We start from the raw sequence: 18,320 nt of genomic DNA, 5'->3' as shown, positions 1-18,320 counted from the left end.
CCGTACCACGAAACCGTTTTGAGACTCAAAAAATCGTATGAGAATACTGCGTCCTACTTTAAACTCTAAAGGAGAAATTACATTGTTAGACGGGACGCGGCATTTTCAGCCGATTGTTTGAATCTCAAAACGGTTTCGTAGTAGGCCTACCGTATTCTGTAGGCCAAGATGGTGAGTTGTGATGACCAGCGGTAACGCACTTTTACTTCTTTGAAGTTCCACTCAGGAATGTTTCTGGACGCGTCAAATATTAAAAGGTACAAAATATATTCCTCTCTCCATACATACTATTAGGAGAGTGAAGGATTTATTATTAAGAGAATAGGAATGGTTAGAATAAAAAAACTTGAAGAATTGTTATCCAGCCTCGTTACACCTACCGAGTAGGTCAAATTGACCGACAGCACTGTCTCGCCACTCGGTACTCGGTAGGTAGAGGAGGCGGAGATCAGGAGTTCTACTCCCAAGTTGAAAGTTCAATGTTTCGGCCGAATGATCGGGCCGTTTACTACTCCGACATACAGCTCCAGTAAGCGTGTTTACACACGCGCCGCAGCGGCAGCGGCACCGCACCACCGCCACCGCGGCGGCTCCGCTGCATACTCATCCTTGTATTTCTATGGGCCTTTTTCACACGGCGACGGCAGCAACATATACGAGATTATAGTGACTAGTCGGACCCAAGATCGCGCCGCAGAACCTGTGGTGGACACACCGTAGGTTCTGCGGCGGCGAAAAACGCTGCCGCTGCGGCGCCGTGTGTAAACACGCTAACACATTAGTATTGCAGATTGCTATACTACCAACGACAGTCTTAACACGTAAGTTAGGTGTTTAAGCCTTTCGCAGGCTTTTATGGTTTTTGAAGCTGCTGCTTAAAACAGTATTACAGGGATTTTGTGTAATAGAATAGCTGTGATGTTTAGCTAGCAGGTTTCACCGTTGCAATAATACAATACTCAGAAGTATTAATAAACTTAAACTATTTATTCATTTCTTTTACAAAATGACCTTAAGAATTTACAATATTTATTCCAGCTGTATCGCTCAGACGATCACAGTAACCGACGATCAGTGTTGGACCCAGAAATAAACACAATGAAATTGAGTATATAATATTATTATAATAATAATCGATCGGCAAATCAAACACCCGGTATCCCAGACCCACTGCTTTATTGACTCACCAGTGTTTTCAATACAATAAATCATAACAATTCAAGGTCAAACAAAAACAACATGTGCCGAACTTAATCATAAATATAACGGTCTGGCGCGAGGCGCCGCGCGCTGCTCGTGGCCAATAAATATAACTTATGCGACGAGCGCGGGCGACGCCGCTCTCATATAATTATAACTTTTTTTAAAAATTTATAATTTATTTCGTTTTGTCCTATCTATTAACACCGATGAGCTCTAGACTGACAGCATAACAATATTGTACAGCTACTGCTTCTTAATTGCGACGTGCGACTGCAACGTAAAGGTGTCCAGCTTCAATATGAATATGATGCACTCGACTGCATCATATTAATATTATAGCTCCTGATTAATCAGAATCACGGGGTAAATCAAACAAAATATATATGGGCATTCCGTAAATATAAATAATGTATCCCCAGTCTCATTAGCACTATTAGTTATGCGGTCAGTGGAGAGCTCACAGGCTTAGATCGACTGGCCGGCGCCCGGCGGTGTACACTCCGACTATGCGACTTGCGTTTTCCTCGCCAATTGTTATCTTCTCTATTTCCACATCCGGGGCCCAACGTCCAAAGCTTGCACTGTCTGGTCACTCCCTAGCAGCACAGTTCTATACAAAACTTTGTGTACATTTTTGACAAATATGCCAAGTCATTCCGAAATTTTTGTCTAATTCCGACGATATGATATAATGCTACATGCCTTTGGTACGAGACTCCTATTGAAATACAGTATTATATATACAAAGTATATAAAGTCTATACATGATACTTCCGTTGACAATGGAAACATTTAATTGCGTAAGTAGTTTAATAAATCAATGTCAAGCGCAAAAGTATCTGAAGAAGCTTCAACATTTTGAAGTTGTGAAAGTAAAGGTCTTTGGTCTTTTGGTGGTTTACAATAGTGATTTATTTATAAGATAAAATATAAGTTAAAACTTATATTTTATATAAGTTAAAATTTTAAGTTAAAAACTTATATTAAGCTAAGGTAATGCAGCTTACATAAACAATAATTTAAGCACCCAATTTTAGTGTAAACACGAATAGTTAAGGAAATGGTCTACTTTTATTAAAAAAAAGTCGGAATGGCTAAGTAAAGATCATATAAAAAGTTCTATAATTTAAAATAAAATCAAGGGGGCAGAAAAATACAACCTCAAAAACTATGAATTCCACATTGTTGCACCATCAAATTGAGAAGTAATAGATAACTAACCCAAGTTTAAACTTCTGATAATCTATTTCGATGTATGTAGAAATTAGTGTGTCTCGTCCAGCGCACAAAGGCAGTAGCATTGATATAACCCGTGCGACAAACAATGCCGTATACCAACATGCAATCAACCATTACTATACGAATGCATAAGTAACCCAACGATAGAGACAAAGTGAACTCTGGTCTCTGGTGCATCTGTCTCTGTCGTTCGGTGATGTCACACGTGGATATAGTCAAGACCGCACTAAGCGACACTACGCGGCACGACGGGACACGTCACGGCCAAATATTATTTATATGGAATCGTAGTAGCGAAGCGGCGTAAAACGTCAGTTCTATGGAACGTGAAGTGTTGCGTCGCTTCGCTGCAACGTTGTGTCGCTTTAGTGCGGTCTCGCCTTAATGGGCGGCAGCAGTGTCACGCGGTTACTGCACGGCTCGTCGCGCGGGCCCCGGCGGCAGGGTTGCCAGCCATAGGATGCGGTCCGTGGTGACGTACGGTCGGCAACACTGGGCCGTGCGGAGTGCGGCGCTACTGCGAGGGGTACTGCGCGGACGGCATGGCGGACGCGTACATGACCGGCTGCGGCCCCCCGCCGCCCCACGAGCCCGCGACCCCCGCCCCCGCGCCGCCACCCGGCATGCTCATGCGATATCCCGCTGGAAAACATAACATGACATTCAGTGATTTACACACAATCAATATTATTATAATAATGTGTGTAAATTGTAATTATAATATTCAAGTTTCACAAGCACATAAGTCATTGTTTAAATTATTTGTGAATATTATTTGCACACTAACGTCCAACTAGGAACTTAAATGTGATAAGTACCTTAGATCAGTAGTGCTAGCACGGCGAAAAGTAGAAATGCGAAAGTATAGACAAACTGTGGACATAAACTTAAGGTGCCGTTCCGATCTTTACCGCGGCTAATCGCGACCGACAAAAATTCAATTAAAATGCCACTTTATAACAGACTATAGTATATGTCATAAAGTAAGATGTTATTTGAATTTTTAGGACTATATTCTGTTATAAAGTGGCATTTGAATTGAATTTTTCGGAACGAAAAAATATTGGAACGGCACCTTAAGTTTATCTCCACAGTTTGTGACTATAGTCTGTCATAAAGTGGCATTTTAATTACATTTTTCGGAACGAAAAAAGTTTGGAACGACACCTTAAGTTTATCTCCACCGTATCTCCACAGTTTGTCTATACTTTCGCCTTTCCACTGGTTACCATGCTAGGGCTACAGGGGTTCCCAATCTTTTTCACCCTGCGGTGCAGTTACTCTACCTAGCTATTAGAAAAAGATACATAAATAAATACATTTAATGATTATAGTTAGGTTAAGCAGGTAAATAGTAAGTAATAAACAAATATATTTTAATCATCTACCTGCTTTACATAATTAATATATAATTTAATTTTATAATATTTGTGGTTTCGGATAATGATGGTGGATGACTCACGGCGCCCCTCTTGCCTTTCCACGGCGCACCAGGGCGCCGCGGCGCACAGTTTGGGAACCCCTGCCTTAGATGATAATTTGGATACAAATTATATCCTTTACAGAAATATAATTGATTCAATTCATCGTAAGTGTTAGTTCCAGGAAGTAAAGTTGTAAGTTTCTGTAATATGAGTAGTTAAATTACACTGTACACTTGTGTTTACTTGTTTACTCAAATATAGTTCTTTTAACTCTTTTATTGACGTAAGATTTTGTTTATTTTGCATTTTGTTTTAGTTGTGTTTCACTTCTACATTTTCTTTTTATTGACTAACATTTTTATGAAATGTTTAATTAGACTTTAACTTTTTTTTTAATGTGATTTATAATTTTCATAGTTTAGTTAAGGCTCTATTGGCTCAAATCACACCGAAATGGCAGCGCAGCGGTGACCATTTTCAGTGTCATATGATTTTGAACTTTATCTTCATTAGTCATTACAGACTGCCCACGCGCCGCCGCACAGTGGATCGAATCGACAATTTCGGGGACATAGGGACCAATTTTTGTTTTTAAAATTTTTTTTTGTGCCAATGGATAGAGCTAATTAATCTTAACAAATGTTATTCTTTGCAATTTTTCTTAGGGTTATTATTTAAGTAGAAAAAAACATATTTTTAAATTTCTTGTATGGAAAAAAATATATAATCCCAAATTTTTGTCAAGTCCTGATAGATCCCGCGCTCAAACCTTTTTTTTATATATTTTGGCTACATTGCTAGTATTATGTACCATAAATGTGTGCCTAAAGTTGCCACTCTGCCAGAAATAGCCGAAGAAAATTACAAAAGATTTAATTAGTAACTAATGACTTCTTAAAATTCCTTAAACTATTCTAGGCATATTTCATGCAAAATAATTATTATGCTAGTAAAACAATACTTATAATTACTTAAAATTAGAAAAAAAAAACTAGAAATATCGATTCCCCATATGACCCTCAATTCTTTCGACCTGAAGAATCTACATAACCTGGAAGAACAATTAATTCTACAGAACCCTGTCCAACTAAATCAAATATCTTCTTCACTGTGCCATACAACGTTGCCCCTATACACGTTAGTATTTGGTATAGTTACAATTTCCCTTATTCTTATCATCCGACGTCGCCGCTTGCGTCGACAAAAGGACAGTGGTCTAAACGAGGGTGTCACTCCAACCAGCCAAGCTGATCAACCAGTCTACGCAGTTCCTGTAAAGAATCAAGAATCTCTGCCAGCAACTTTCTCGCTCAAAGTCCTCAAATAGTTGCTTCTCTGGGGGTGGAGGAATTACGCACGGACCCCTAAAGGAGAATGCTGATGCAGCCGCACGTGCCCGGTCAACGCCATCGCCTTCGAGGTAACACATCAGCAGTTTCAGCATAACCGCGTTTTCGTAATTATTCATGTTCTATCAAAAATTGCCATTCCATTCCGGTCTAGGATCGATCGCGGAACAATTATTGTAAATGAAATATAAGTTAGTTTAATAAATTTCTTAGATAATTTCTGGTTTTTTTTGGAAGCCCGGGCTGCCGAATTCGTAATTAATTTGAATTGTGTATTTTCTAACAATCGCTTACCTAATGATAATGAATCGAACAACATTCAAAATAAAGAGCTTAAGTAATTGCATAAGGGCTTATACCCTCATTAGCCAATCATTAATAGGTGTGGAAAATTATAAAAGGATCGTAATTGATATTTCAAAATTAGTTATTGTTTAAACGTGCTACTACATACATCGTATTTTCACAGTGTTTAATTTTCTTTATTTTGGTATAATGGACGGTCTTGTGAATAATATAGATTTATTTATGGTATTAAGAGACCAATTGAAAAGTTTGTCAGATAGTAAAAAACTATTTGATTTTCTACAATCGAAAATAAATGTGACTGAAGAGAATAGTGCCGTGCTTAGAAAGTTAGAAATATATGTGCCAGATGGGAAAAATGCAACCGAACATTAGCTAAATTTATTTAAAAAAATGGCGATTGGTTAGAATCGTCAATAAATTGGCCCCAAGAAATCAATTTTGATGTTATCAATACTGAACCAATAGAACTCGAGGTTTATGATAATACTGAGAATCTACCACCAGCACTTTCTACTTCAGACGCTTCCACATCTACGTTTACTCCGAGGAAACCTTTTGAAGATTTATGTGATCGACAAAAACGGAGACGTTTAGATGAAATAAATAAAAATCTTTCATTTTCTCCGGAAGAAATGTCTGCCATATCAACAAGGAGTTTAAAAAATAGTGGAAACGAAGATATTTCAAAAATAATGAACCATTTACTCAATCATCCAGAAGATTTAAATAAAGTCAAGGCATGCTTAAACAACGATAAGGTTAAGAGTGATACGTATTCACCTGATAAGGCACTAGCTTTATTAGTTTCGCTAAAGTTATCAAAGTGGCAATATATAAACTTAAGAGAGTCTGCGAGTGAAAATGGTTCAGAGTTATATCCATCGTACTACAAATTGCAACAAGCTAAATTGAATTGTTATCCAGATAAAAAAGATTTATGTATTACTGAGGACGGGGCTTCAATTAAACTGCAAGCTTTACTCAACTTGACTGTATCAAGACTTTTGGATGCAATATACATGGATTTGGACGCAACAATAAATTTAGAGCTTGTAAGTAAATGGGGTTTTGACGGAGCTTCTGGTCAAAGTGTGTACAAGCAAAAAGTAAACAAAGAATTTGAAGACTCCAGTATTTTTATGGCCAGTCTAGTACCAGTTAGGCTACAACAATCCGATGGAACTATTGTTTGGGAAAACGAAAGACCATCGTCCACGTTTTACTGTCGTCCATTAATGTTTCAATTTACGAAAGAAACCCAGTCCACTGTTATGTCAATTAAAAACAGAATAACAGAAGAAATAAAAGCGCTTCAGCCATCAAAACTGAATCAAATTGAAGTGTCTCACCAGTTACTTTTGACGATGATTGACGGAAAGATAACGTCATATTTATCAGAGACGTCGACAGCCGTTTGCGATATTTGCAAAGCAAAGCCATCGGAAATGAACAATATTGAACTGCTTGACCAAAAACACAAGAATGAAGAAATTCACCAGTACGGACTATCATCTTTACACTGCTGGATAAGGTGTATGGAGTGCCTTCTTTACATAGGTAACAATAATTATTCTTATTTATCATACCTTAGCTATTAATTACTTTACAGCCGCAAGTCATTGTTCTTTTACAAAATATTCATTTTCAATATTAATAATGTCCCATTTTTCTTATGCAGCCTATCGTATGGATTTTAAAAAATGGAGTGGCAGGGGCGAAGATCAACAAAAAATTAAGCTTAGAAAGTTCGAAATTCAGCGAGCATTTAGAGAAGATTGCGGATTACTAATAGACCAGGTGAAACAAGGAGAGGGAACAACTAATGATGGCAATACTGCCCGAAGATTTTTCAGGGACGCAGACACTGCAGCCCGTATTACTGGTATAAGCAAGGAATTAATAGAAAGGTTACATGTAATACTCCAGACTGTAGCATCTGGAGAGTGCGTCAACCATTCTAAATTCTCCTTATTCTGTAGAGCGACTGCAGAACTCTACATAAATTTATATCCCTGGTATTATATGCCTTCTAGTTTACATAAGCTGCTTATACATGGCGCTGATATTATCCAGCATTTTGCTACCATACCTATCGGCAATCTGTCAGAAGAAGCAGCAGAAGCTCGTAACAAAGATTTCCGGAAATTCAGAGAGAGTTATTCCAGAAAATTAAGTAGAAAAGCCACAAATGAGGATATTTTACATAATCTTTTAATATCATCAGATCCAAATATCACAAGTTTTAGACCAAGACTATCAAAGCATAACAAAATAGCTCTCTCTTCACGGGCTAAAGAGCTTCTGTTAAATTTGCCGACAGAATCTGAGATAGAGTTCATTGACGTTAATGAATTACAGGATTATCATTCTGATAGTGAGTAAGCTTTTTGAGTTTTGTAAATTAAATGCAATATTTATTTAGAAATAATTTTATTACTTTTATTATAGTATGTATGGTATCGTAATTTTTATGTATACTCACTATTTTTTATTTTTCAATTTTATTATTAATAGGGAATATGTATGTAACGCTTAAATGGAGAAAATATTATTATTTGTAATCTTTATTGTTAAAAAACCATATTAATGTTATTTTTTTATGTTTTTTTCGATACTTAATAATAAAATTTAAGTATCAAAAATTGGATTTTTTTTAAATTCCTTCGCAAATTTTTAAAACACTACGCTATTAGCAAAACAAAACGAGATAGTATTATATTCCATGCCACACTAATAATAGCTAATGAGGGTATAATTAAAAGCCCTTATGCAAGGCTACTTAAGCTATTTATTTTGAATGTTGTTCTGTTCATTGTCATTAAGCGATTGTTAGAAAATACACAATACAAAAGATTATTTACTATTGTCAAACGGATTAGTTACTTGAAGTTAATGACCGATCACAATATTTACATGGAATCGATTTTTCTTTTTTTTTTCTAATTTTAAGTAATTATAAGTATTGTTTTACTAGCATAATAATTATTTTGCATGAAATATGCCTAGAATAGTTTAAGGAATTTTAAGAAGTCATTAGTTACTAATTAAATCTTTTGTAATTTTCTTCGGCTATTTCTGGCAGAGTGGCAACTTTAGGCACACATTTATGGTACATAATACTAGCAATGTAGCCAAAATATATAAAAAAAAAGGTTTGAGCGCGGGATCTATCAGGACTTGACAAAAATTTGGGATTATATATTTTTTTCCATACAAGAAATTTAAAAATATGTTTTTTTCTACTTAAATAATAACCCTAAGAAAAAATTGCAAAGAATAACATTTGTTAAGATTAATTAGCTCTATCCATTGGCACAAAAAAAATTTTGAAAAACAAAAATTGGTCCTATGTCCCCGAAATTGTCGATTCGATCCACTGTGCGCCGCCGCGTTGGAGTCGTCAGAGTACTCGGCGGCTGTCGCGGGCGGCCGCGAGACTTTCCAAGTTCCTCAAGCGATACTATGTATTACAATAATGAAGATAAAGTTTAAAATCATATGCCACTGAAAATGCTCGCCGCTGCGCTGCCATTTCGGTGTGATTTGAGCCTAACAATCAAATAGTTCTGAATAACTCTAACCTTGCAAGTAGATAAGAAAACAAATAGGATGCTTGTCAAGGTGCATGCTTGAATATTATCTATTCTAATTTTAATCATGTATAAAAACATTAATGAAGAAGATAATTTCTAATATTTTTCTTACTCTAGTGATATTTTGTTTATAGCTTGCCAGTAATAAATAGTTTTTAACAAATAGATAGTTCTAGTAGTAGCAAGTCAAATTCTTACCAGCTGCGGCAGCCTGAGGGTTGCTGTAGGCGGTAGCATATTGCTGATAATAACCCGGTGCCATATATCCTTGCAGTGCAGGATAGCCCTGAAAAATACCACAATTATGTAGTTATAATTTGCTATTTTTACTTAAAGGATTCAGAACTCAAGCTTGCATCCACTTTTGTGTTTACAGAACTAGTTTTTACAAAACACTATTACACTAACCCATAGGAACACAAAGTTTTGGGAACAAAAAGTAGCCTAATCGTTTAACTGTCGACAGACGAATGTTAAACAAATATATTATATTCTATCAGATTTTAGAACATGACACTCACACTGACACTAATTTATTTGTATCTCTATTTTATTGTTTACGTTGTAAGAAGTGTAACAAGGAGAGAAACAAATGAGAATATAAGCTGGCTCATATTGTTTATTTGTATTAGCCCCGCGTTCACTTGACGTTAAAAACCATTAAAACGCTCAAAATAGGAGGCATTTTGAGCGTTTTGATCGTTTTAACGTCAAGGCACGCGCCGACAAACTGTGCGCGTACCTTTAATCTTTAAAACTATGCAACGGATTTTTTTGATTTCGAATTTTGATGATTCTTTCAGTGTCGGATAGCTTACTTATCGAGAATGGCTATAGGCTATATTTTATCACGCTAAGACACTAATAGGAGCGAAGAAATAGAGGAAAATGTGGAAAAAACGGGGAAAATTATTTGAAAGGGCTAACTTGAACGCGCTAATCATGCGCTAATCTCAGGAACTGGTGGTCCGATTTGAAAAATTCTTTCAGTGTTAGAAAGCCCATTTATTGAGGAAGGCTATAGGCTATATTTTATAACGCTAAGACTAATAGGAGAATGTGAAAAAAACGGGGGAAATTATTTGAAAGGGCTTATCTCGCGAACTACTGGAGCAATTTTTATGTTATTTGGCACAGATAAGAAGTAGACCACGTGAAGGATCATATGCTAGCGATTTTAATAATTTTTTCAGTGGCTAAATTTTATACCCGTGCGACGGCGGGGCGGGTCGCTAGTTATTCTACAAATAATACTATTAATAATAGAAACATAATTTGAAATGGCAATTAAATATCATTAACACTAGCTGTCCCGGTGAACTTCGTGTCACCTTAAGAGCCCATATGACCCTAACTTGACTACATACTTTAACCTAGATCTCAAAATCTGTAAGGTCTAGAAAACTGATTTTTTTACACAAGTAACTTCAGTTCATAAAGATTAAATGCTCAAGACGAAAACACGATTACTCAAAAAATGCTCGATAGTTTCTTTTTTACAAAAAACCTTATTTTAGGCACATTTTTGCTTGGATCTTCGAAGTTTGCTGTCTTTTCTTTAATATTTTTTAATATCTAAAAAGGTATTGATAAAACCTAAATTTGCTCAAAACACTTTTTTCATAATCATTATAGTTCGTCTTTTATTCAAGTAAAACTAACTCGGCGATGATTCCGCCCCGTCCTTTTTTACCTGGCATATGAAAGACGGGCGTGAGTGTGAAGAGAGAAGGACGATGTTTGATTTTTAGAGTCAGGTGAGCTCTTAAAACCTTCCCTGGACTTCTACGAATATTTTAAGACTAAAATCAGCCCAATCCGTTCAGGCGTTTGCGAGTTTTATCCATTTTTATATATAATAAGCTGTCCCGGTGAACTTCGTGTCACTTTAAAACCTTCCCTGGACTTCTACGAATATTTTAAGACTAAAATCAGCCCAATGGCATCAGCCGTATTCGAGTTTTAGCGCGACTAACACATTTGAAATTCCATTTTTATATATAAGAAGATAATGATCACTAGCTGTTTGACCGAGCTTTGCTCGGTATTCAATAAAACACAAATAGAATGACATTTTCTAAAAATGATTCCTAGCTATATCGATTTATCGCCCCTGAAACCCCCTATATAAAGATATAAGATTAGGCTAGTTGGATTACATCCAGATAGTAATAATATGTAATATGTATAATATATCTGGGGGCACGAGAGTGCCCCAGCCAAGCTTTTTAGCAAAGGCGCGCCGGCGCCGTACCATACTTTTCTCAAAGCGGTTCGTGGCTATTTCACACCCCCTTTACCTTCGATGTTAACAAAGCTAGGGATTTAGAATTTCGGTCACTAGGAGCAAGTATTAAAATTCTTAGCTTAATCTCCAAATTACATGAAATTTCGATAAATAGTTTAATAGTTACGAATGGTCAAAGTCACTACATTTTGTCACTCACTGACTGACAGATCATCAAAATTATAAGGTACTTCTAGCAGACTTAGAACCTTGAAATTTCGTACCCGAATAGGTCTTTATTTATTTGGAAATAAAAATCGCCATTTGTGTCCTTTGGACTAATATGGCGATATTTACTTCTAAATATCTTGGAAACGTGACACTTTAGGATACCATGTTATATAACATTTTTTGTTTGTAAAAGTGGGTGCTTTCACAAAAGTAGGGCAACTTTTGAGGGTATTTTGTCCTCATCATATTTTATTTGTTATCAAATTCCCTGTTAGTGTACATGATAGGTGATCAATTAATTGTGTCTTATCTAAAAGGGCCAGTCACTTTATGCTTTATTTTAGGAATTTTTTAGAGTTTTGCTAATTTAGGCATCTAGGGACTGACAACTTTAAACCCCTAATGCGCGAGTCTGACTCGCACTTAGCCGATTTAGAATTTCGGTCACTAGGAGCAAGTATTAAAACTAGCTTAACCTCCAAATTACATGAAATTTCGATAAATAGTTTAATAGTTACGAATGGTCAAAGTCACTACATTTTGTCACTCACTGACTGACAGATCATCAAAATTATAAGGTACTTCTAGCAGACTTAGAACCTTGAAATTTGGTACCCGAATAGGTCTTTATTTATTTGGAAATAAAAATCGCCATTTGTGTCCTTTGGACTAATATGGCGATATTTACTTCTAAATATCTCGGAAACGTGACACTTTAGGATACCATGTTATATAACATTTTTTGTTTGTATAAGTTGGTGCTTTCACAAAAATAGGGCAACTTTTGAGGGTATTTTGTCCTCATCATATTTTATTTGTTATCAAATTCCCTGTTAGTGTACATGATAGGTGATCAATTAATTGTGTCTTATCTAAAAGGGCCAGTCACTTTATGCTTTATTTTAGGAAATTTTTAGAGTTTTGCTAATTTAGGCATCTAGGGACTGACAACTTTAAACCCCTAATGCGCGAGTCTGACTCGCACTTAGCCGATTTTATATTATTTTAGGACTACTGGGTCGAAACTTCTTATATGATATATAAAGAGAGGAACTGTATCACCAAAGTATATATTTTTCAACATTTGGGCCAGACCAAAGCTGATTGAAATTTGACTGCTCTTGATGAGTTTTAGATTTTTATATATTTTCAATAATTGTTTTTCTTAAGTCTATTATATTTCTTCAGTCGAGAAAGCTTAAACAATATATGTATTTCGTTATTATCCTGATGTTTTCATACTAAACGTCAGTCCGAGCGCCTTCAGAAGCTAGGGCCTGATGGTCTAGGGACTGATAATTTGGCATAAAATTGAACTTAAAATTCTGTTGCAAATAACATTATGAAGTCTTATATGATATTGCGAGCAATGCTGACGTATTACTTATAAATATTGATTAATTCATAAGAATTTAATATCAATAAACCACAAAATTACTTATCTAGGGATTGAACAAGTGACTGGAATTACCACGTGGTGGCCCACGAACTTTCATTTTTGCACTGATTTTTAAAGTGACCGCCGCAAAGCGAGTGTTGTCAGAGAATAACTTTATGTAATACTCTAAAATTCACCAATAATATTTAACGTACATTCTAATAATGTCGCGAAATTTTAAAATTCGTAAGTGGCTAGGGCCTGGCGGAAAAAGTTGAGGACACTAAACTCATTCGAGAAAAAATAATTATTATTTACTTTTACTACAAAATACTCACATAATTAGCTGCGAGTACTTAACATTTTAAAAAATATTAATAAAAATAAGTAAAAACATAGTACTTTTTTAAATATGAATTCCTAAACACAAAATTTCGGAGAACGGACACGCCTAGGGCCTGACATTTGGGACATATAAAACAGATTTTAAATATACAGGGTGTAACAAAAATAAGTGATAATACTTTAGGGTGTGTATGTGTTCCTTGTAAAGAGTTCACTGTGAAAGTAGCAGCGCTAAAAGACCAAAAATTTTTTTCACTTTTGTATGGGGAAACTCGTGACGCTCGGGCCCTTGCCTATACAAAAGTGAAAAAAAAAATTCGTCTTTCAGCGCTGCTACTTTCACAGTAAACTCTCTACAAGGAACACGTTCACACCCTAAAATATTATCACTTATTTTTGTTACACACTGTACATATAATATAATGTTATTTTTAACATAATTTGGGGGATAAATTAAACACATTGTAAACTATTATTTAGCAATTGTGGTATTAAATAATTAGTATTGATTTTAACTGAAATGTGCTTCGGAAACGAAGTTTCCTTATTTTTGTGAAACCACCCAAGTGTACTCTATCCAAAAATACCACTTTTATCACACGGAAATTTTGAAAAAAAAATCAAGATGGCCTATGCCACAAAGGTTCGTACCCCTTTAATCAGTACTGCTGTAGCGGTATACACTCCTTACTCGCTCGATATATGGGAGTTTTAAGTTATCACATAAAATAAGGCTTGCTCCTTTCCTGCGAGGAATGTCAAGATGCTTTACATCAGTGCTACTATGTATTCAACGGTAATGCTAAAAATTATCACCTTCAAGTATTAAAGCTTTAAAAATCAATTATAATATTATATGAATATAATAATCAACTCAGAACTGAGAAGTATTTACGTTACATTGTCCACCTATAGAACTAACGAAGCGAAGAGATAGAGAATGGGTGCCAAGCTAAGTACAGAAAAGTTCTAATATGGCCTGAAAAGAAAAGAAAAAGAACCTTCAAAAAAGAAATGAAATCCCACCAAAACATAAAATGTAAAAGTAGCCAAGCAAAAAATTGCATAGCTATTCAATACTTCTGTTGTAAAGAGTTTTCAGATCACATGCAAGCCAAGCCTTCAACTTATTTTGTAATTTAAATCAATATACAGTAACTGTGTCAATGGATTTCTTTATTTTATAATTATTATAGTGGTTTGGCAATGAGCACTAGAGAAATAGTCAGCGACTAATTGGATTTATTGGGTACCATTGGCCACATGCGTTGTTACATGCTAAAACACTTTACGCTTGCCGTCTGTGTAAGTATGAACTCCTTCAAATATGCAGTTTTATATTTGTTTCTCTTGTGCTCATTGCTAAGCCACTATAATAATTATAAAATAAAGAAATCTATTGACACAGTTACTGCATATTGATTGAAATCTATTGACACAGTTACTGTATATTGATTAAAATTACAAAATAAGTTGAAGGCTTGGCTTGTGATCTGAAAACGTTTTACGACAGAAGTTTTGAATAGCTATGCAATATTTTGCTTGGCTTCTTTTACAATTTATGTTTTGGTGGGATTATTATTTTGAAGAAACAGGCCAAAAACAAACTCTTTATAAACTAACACTAACAGCCTCAGCATTGAATAGCGCCCCAATATATTTGAAAGTTATAAAGTTATAAAGGGGTATATTTAAAATTATTATTCCCACAGGGCATTTTAGACTTTTAATTTACTAACAATAATTATTATCATGAACAAATTACTGTCTTATTGTCAAAGGAACCAAATTAAGAAGATTTTAATTATCCATGTTAAAACACTCTTGAAACAGGTTTTTGGATAAGTGTTCGCTTGGAGCGAAACCCAGATACAGAGGTATTGCTTCTGAAATTAACCTGGTTAATTCCTCACAGAAAGTAACTAGTGCAGTGATATCTTCTATCTCTTTCTAGTACACCATCTAATAGCCAATATGCCATTTGTTTTGAATGTGTGGACACGTGTGTGTGAGTGGGCGAATATAATCGCGAATGGTTCTAACCGCTATTTTGAGCAGAAGCAGTTTCATTTTGCTCTTTGAAAAATTTGAAAACCAGGAATAATTTTGATCCGTTCAGAACACAATCGAAATGAAAACGCTCTTTTGGAAATGTATGGGCTTTTCATAGCACAACCAATTTGTGGGGTGTATCAAATGAGGCAGCAAAATTTAATAGGCCTAAAAGTTGCATGTCCATCATAAAAATATTGTAAAATAGTAGTATGATTTTTTTAATATTTACCTGAGCATACCAGTAGCCCATGCCTTGTTGATATCCATATGGATATTGTGTTTGCGCTCCCATTGACGGAGGAGGTGCTGGCGGATTGTTTGTGCTCTGAAAATATTGCGACAATTGTAAGAATAACTTTCACAATAAATACATAATTCAACAGTTGCATAAAATATGAATGAAGCTATAAGTATCAGAGAAGTTGATTCCTAGGCAGATGGCGGACCTAAGTAATTTATTCGCGGTCAAACCCATCTGACCGATCACAGCTACATTCAATTGACATAAGACAACCACATGACATAGGTCCATCAACTGCCTAGGAATCAATTTCCTCAATGGTACCATCGAGGAAGTTGATTCCTATGCAATTGACAGACCAACAATATTTGGTCGAATATGTCAATTCATTGTTTTATATTATTTGCATAGGAATCAACTTCTCTGATAGTACATACGGTCCAGTCATGTTTGCCTGCACAGATAAACCAGTCAGGCCAGCTTGAATTAAGGAGTATAGTACACCTACACAGTTATGCAACATAAATACTACACTATACAGGCAAGTCAGTCTTTAAAACCATTAGGCATATGGCTAGCATAAGGCAGATGAGTTTCATTAGTTGAGACTTGAGTAAGAAATCAACACTTAATACAATAGTATATTTTAAGGTACAAGTTGGAAGCCGGCTACATGAAGTTGCAGCAGACAATGTGTCATTGCGACACTACCGGTTTCAATGTATTTCTATGATATGCGCAATACCCTGCGCAGCTAGCGACACTTATTCATAGAAATACATAACATCTAATCACAATCACAAACCATCTAATGCAAAATCAGATAAAAACTTTTAATAGAATAAAGAGGAAAGCACCCCTGCCTGCCGTGCAGGCCTGCAACATCATTCACTATCCTGCATTAGCCGGTGGACTGCAATGCAGGATAATGAATGGCCCATTCATTTTAAGTATAGTAATATAAAGTAGTCAAAGGGCTAGATTCATTCAAGATAAATTAAAATTACATAACCTCTAACTAAATGGGCTGAACCAGGCAGATTGCAAGAAAATAAAAGAGCCTTAAAAAAAACATAGAAACCAGTAGTGTCGCGACTACAAATCCTCTGCTGCAGCTTCATGTCATTGGCTTCAAACTTGTACCTTTAGGCTTCAACTTCAAAATAGTGTTTTTGACAATATAATATAGCTTCATGTTTTGTTTATTTCTGAAAATTATAAAACTAACCTGGTTTTCGGATCCACCATTTTCTTTCCCCCAGAAACATTTGACTGTATGACCACTAATATCTGTGTTGTGTGTGGCCTCTATAGCATGTGCTGCTGCTTCTTTTGTAGTAAACCTAATGAAAGCATATCCTTTATCCCTGAAAACTCTTATGTCCTGGATCTGGCCAAATTGAGAAAAAGTGTTTTGCATTAAGTCCTCTGTAATTATATTGCTTGTGAAACCACCACAGTAAACTGTCGTGTTTGTCGGCGAACTCTGGTTGTAGACCTCGTCAAAAGTCGGCTGTTTTGCCCTTTTGGTGCTCGGCGCACCTTCGTTTGCTCCTTTCGCAGGGGGTTTCCGTGTAGACCAATTTGTACGTATAGATCTAGAGCCCAACCATTGTCCATTCATTGCTGTGATTGCAGCTTCAGCGTCAGCCTTTTTTACGAATGATACGAATGCGTATCCTTTAGATTTGAGCGTTTGAGGGTCACGTACTATTCTACAGTTTGATATCTCACCGAAAGGAGCGAAAGCTTCTCTCAGTATATGAGTTTCAATCTCTGGTGATAAATCACCAACAAATATGTGGTGATGGTTACTTGTATCCGTCTTGGGCTGATTACCAGGACTTGTAGCCCAGTTAACCTTCATTTCCTTGTCAAGAAATACTCGCTTGTTCATGGCGGCCAGGGCCGTAGCCGCGGCCGTGTGATTTGTAAACTCCAAAAAAGCATATGGATCGTTGCCTGGTTCACGTATAATTTTACAACCTTTGACTTCACCTATCTGCCCGAACAATGCACATAGAAATTCTTCAGTAACACTCGCGTCTAAATTACCGACGTAGAGAGTTTTCGGATGGCTTTCGTCACCCATATTAGCTTCTAATGTAATCTAGCTCTTACTTATTTACGACTACGAACACTAACAACAAAAATACTCGTTAACTAGCGTGTTATTTCATCACATAAACCATTTGATGACGGATAAAAGAAAGAAAAATGTCGCAAACTGCGCCTAGAACTTCTCGAAAGACGTTGCTGTTGACTCGTGAAACGTTCACTATTCGGAAACAAACGCACCTATAGACTAATTTCCGGTTTTAAAAATTCAAAAATGTTGGAGGGAAATAGATTTTGAAAATAAAAAGTTATTTCTGGCACGAATATAAATTTGAAAATATTTTTATTGGTGAACTGTAAGATAACAAATTCTTATAAACATATTTGTTCATCATAATTTGAACATAAAATAATACTTTTTGATATTTTTTGCATCATACAACTCTTTTTCTTGTAACCCAGTCGTAAATGCATAGACTATAGAATTTGATTATTCCGGAAATATGTGTCTTTTTTTTGACGTGTGAATCACTGTGGTTTTTTAAAGTAAGAAATAATAAAAGCAATGACTTTTTATGTACCTAGTTACCTACATAAAATAAGTGGCCAAGAGGCATTTTCCTATATTTTAAATTTGATTGTCAAACAGTTTCCATTTTAGTAACTAG

General features: G+C 35.7%; 1 protein-coding gene across 1 annotated transcript; it reads right to left on the bottom strand.

The window, feature by feature from the left end:
• Positions 1 to 2,174: 2,174 nt before the first annotated feature.
• Positions 2,175 to 17,875, bottom strand: LOC121725903 (nucleolysin TIAR). The gene is made up of 4 exons (XM_042113077.1): positions 16,823 to 17,875; positions 15,583 to 15,678; positions 9,316 to 9,403; positions 2,175 to 3,084 (listed from the first exon to the last, which is right to left on the bottom strand). The coding sequence occupies exons 1-4, from the start codon at positions 17,684 to 17,686 to the stop codon at positions 2,957 to 2,959; spliced, it is 1,176 nt and encodes a 391-aa protein (XP_041969011.1). The 5' UTR covers positions 17,687 to 17,875; the 3' UTR covers positions 2,175 to 2,956.
• Between the last annotated feature and the right edge of the window lie 445 nt (positions 17,876 to 18,320).

Source organism: Aricia agestis, chromosome 4, assembly GCF_905147365.1.
Source record: "Aricia agestis chromosome 4, ilAriAges1.1, whole genome shotgun sequence".
NCBI classification, from domain to species: domain Eukaryota; kingdom Metazoa; phylum Arthropoda; class Insecta; order Lepidoptera; family Lycaenidae; genus Aricia; species Aricia agestis.
This window is presented reverse-complemented; position numbering and strand designations above follow the sequence as displayed.

What these genes read in the sequence shown, in the direction of transcription:
- LOC121725903 (XM_042113077.1), bottom strand. Translation starts at nt 17,686, where the DNA reads ATGGGTGACGAAAGCCATCCGAAAACTCTCTACGTCGGTAATTTAGAC. An exon ending in ATGGTGGATCCGAAAACCAG is followed by an intron (nt 15,679 to 16,822) that starts GTTAGTTTTATA and finishes CAATATTTTCAG; the next exon opens with AGCACAAACAATCCGCCAGC. An exon ending in TGGGCTACTGGTATGCTCAG is followed by an intron (nt 9,404 to 15,582) that starts GTAAATATTAAA and finishes GGTATTTTTCAG; the next exon opens with GGCTATCCTGCACTGCAAGG.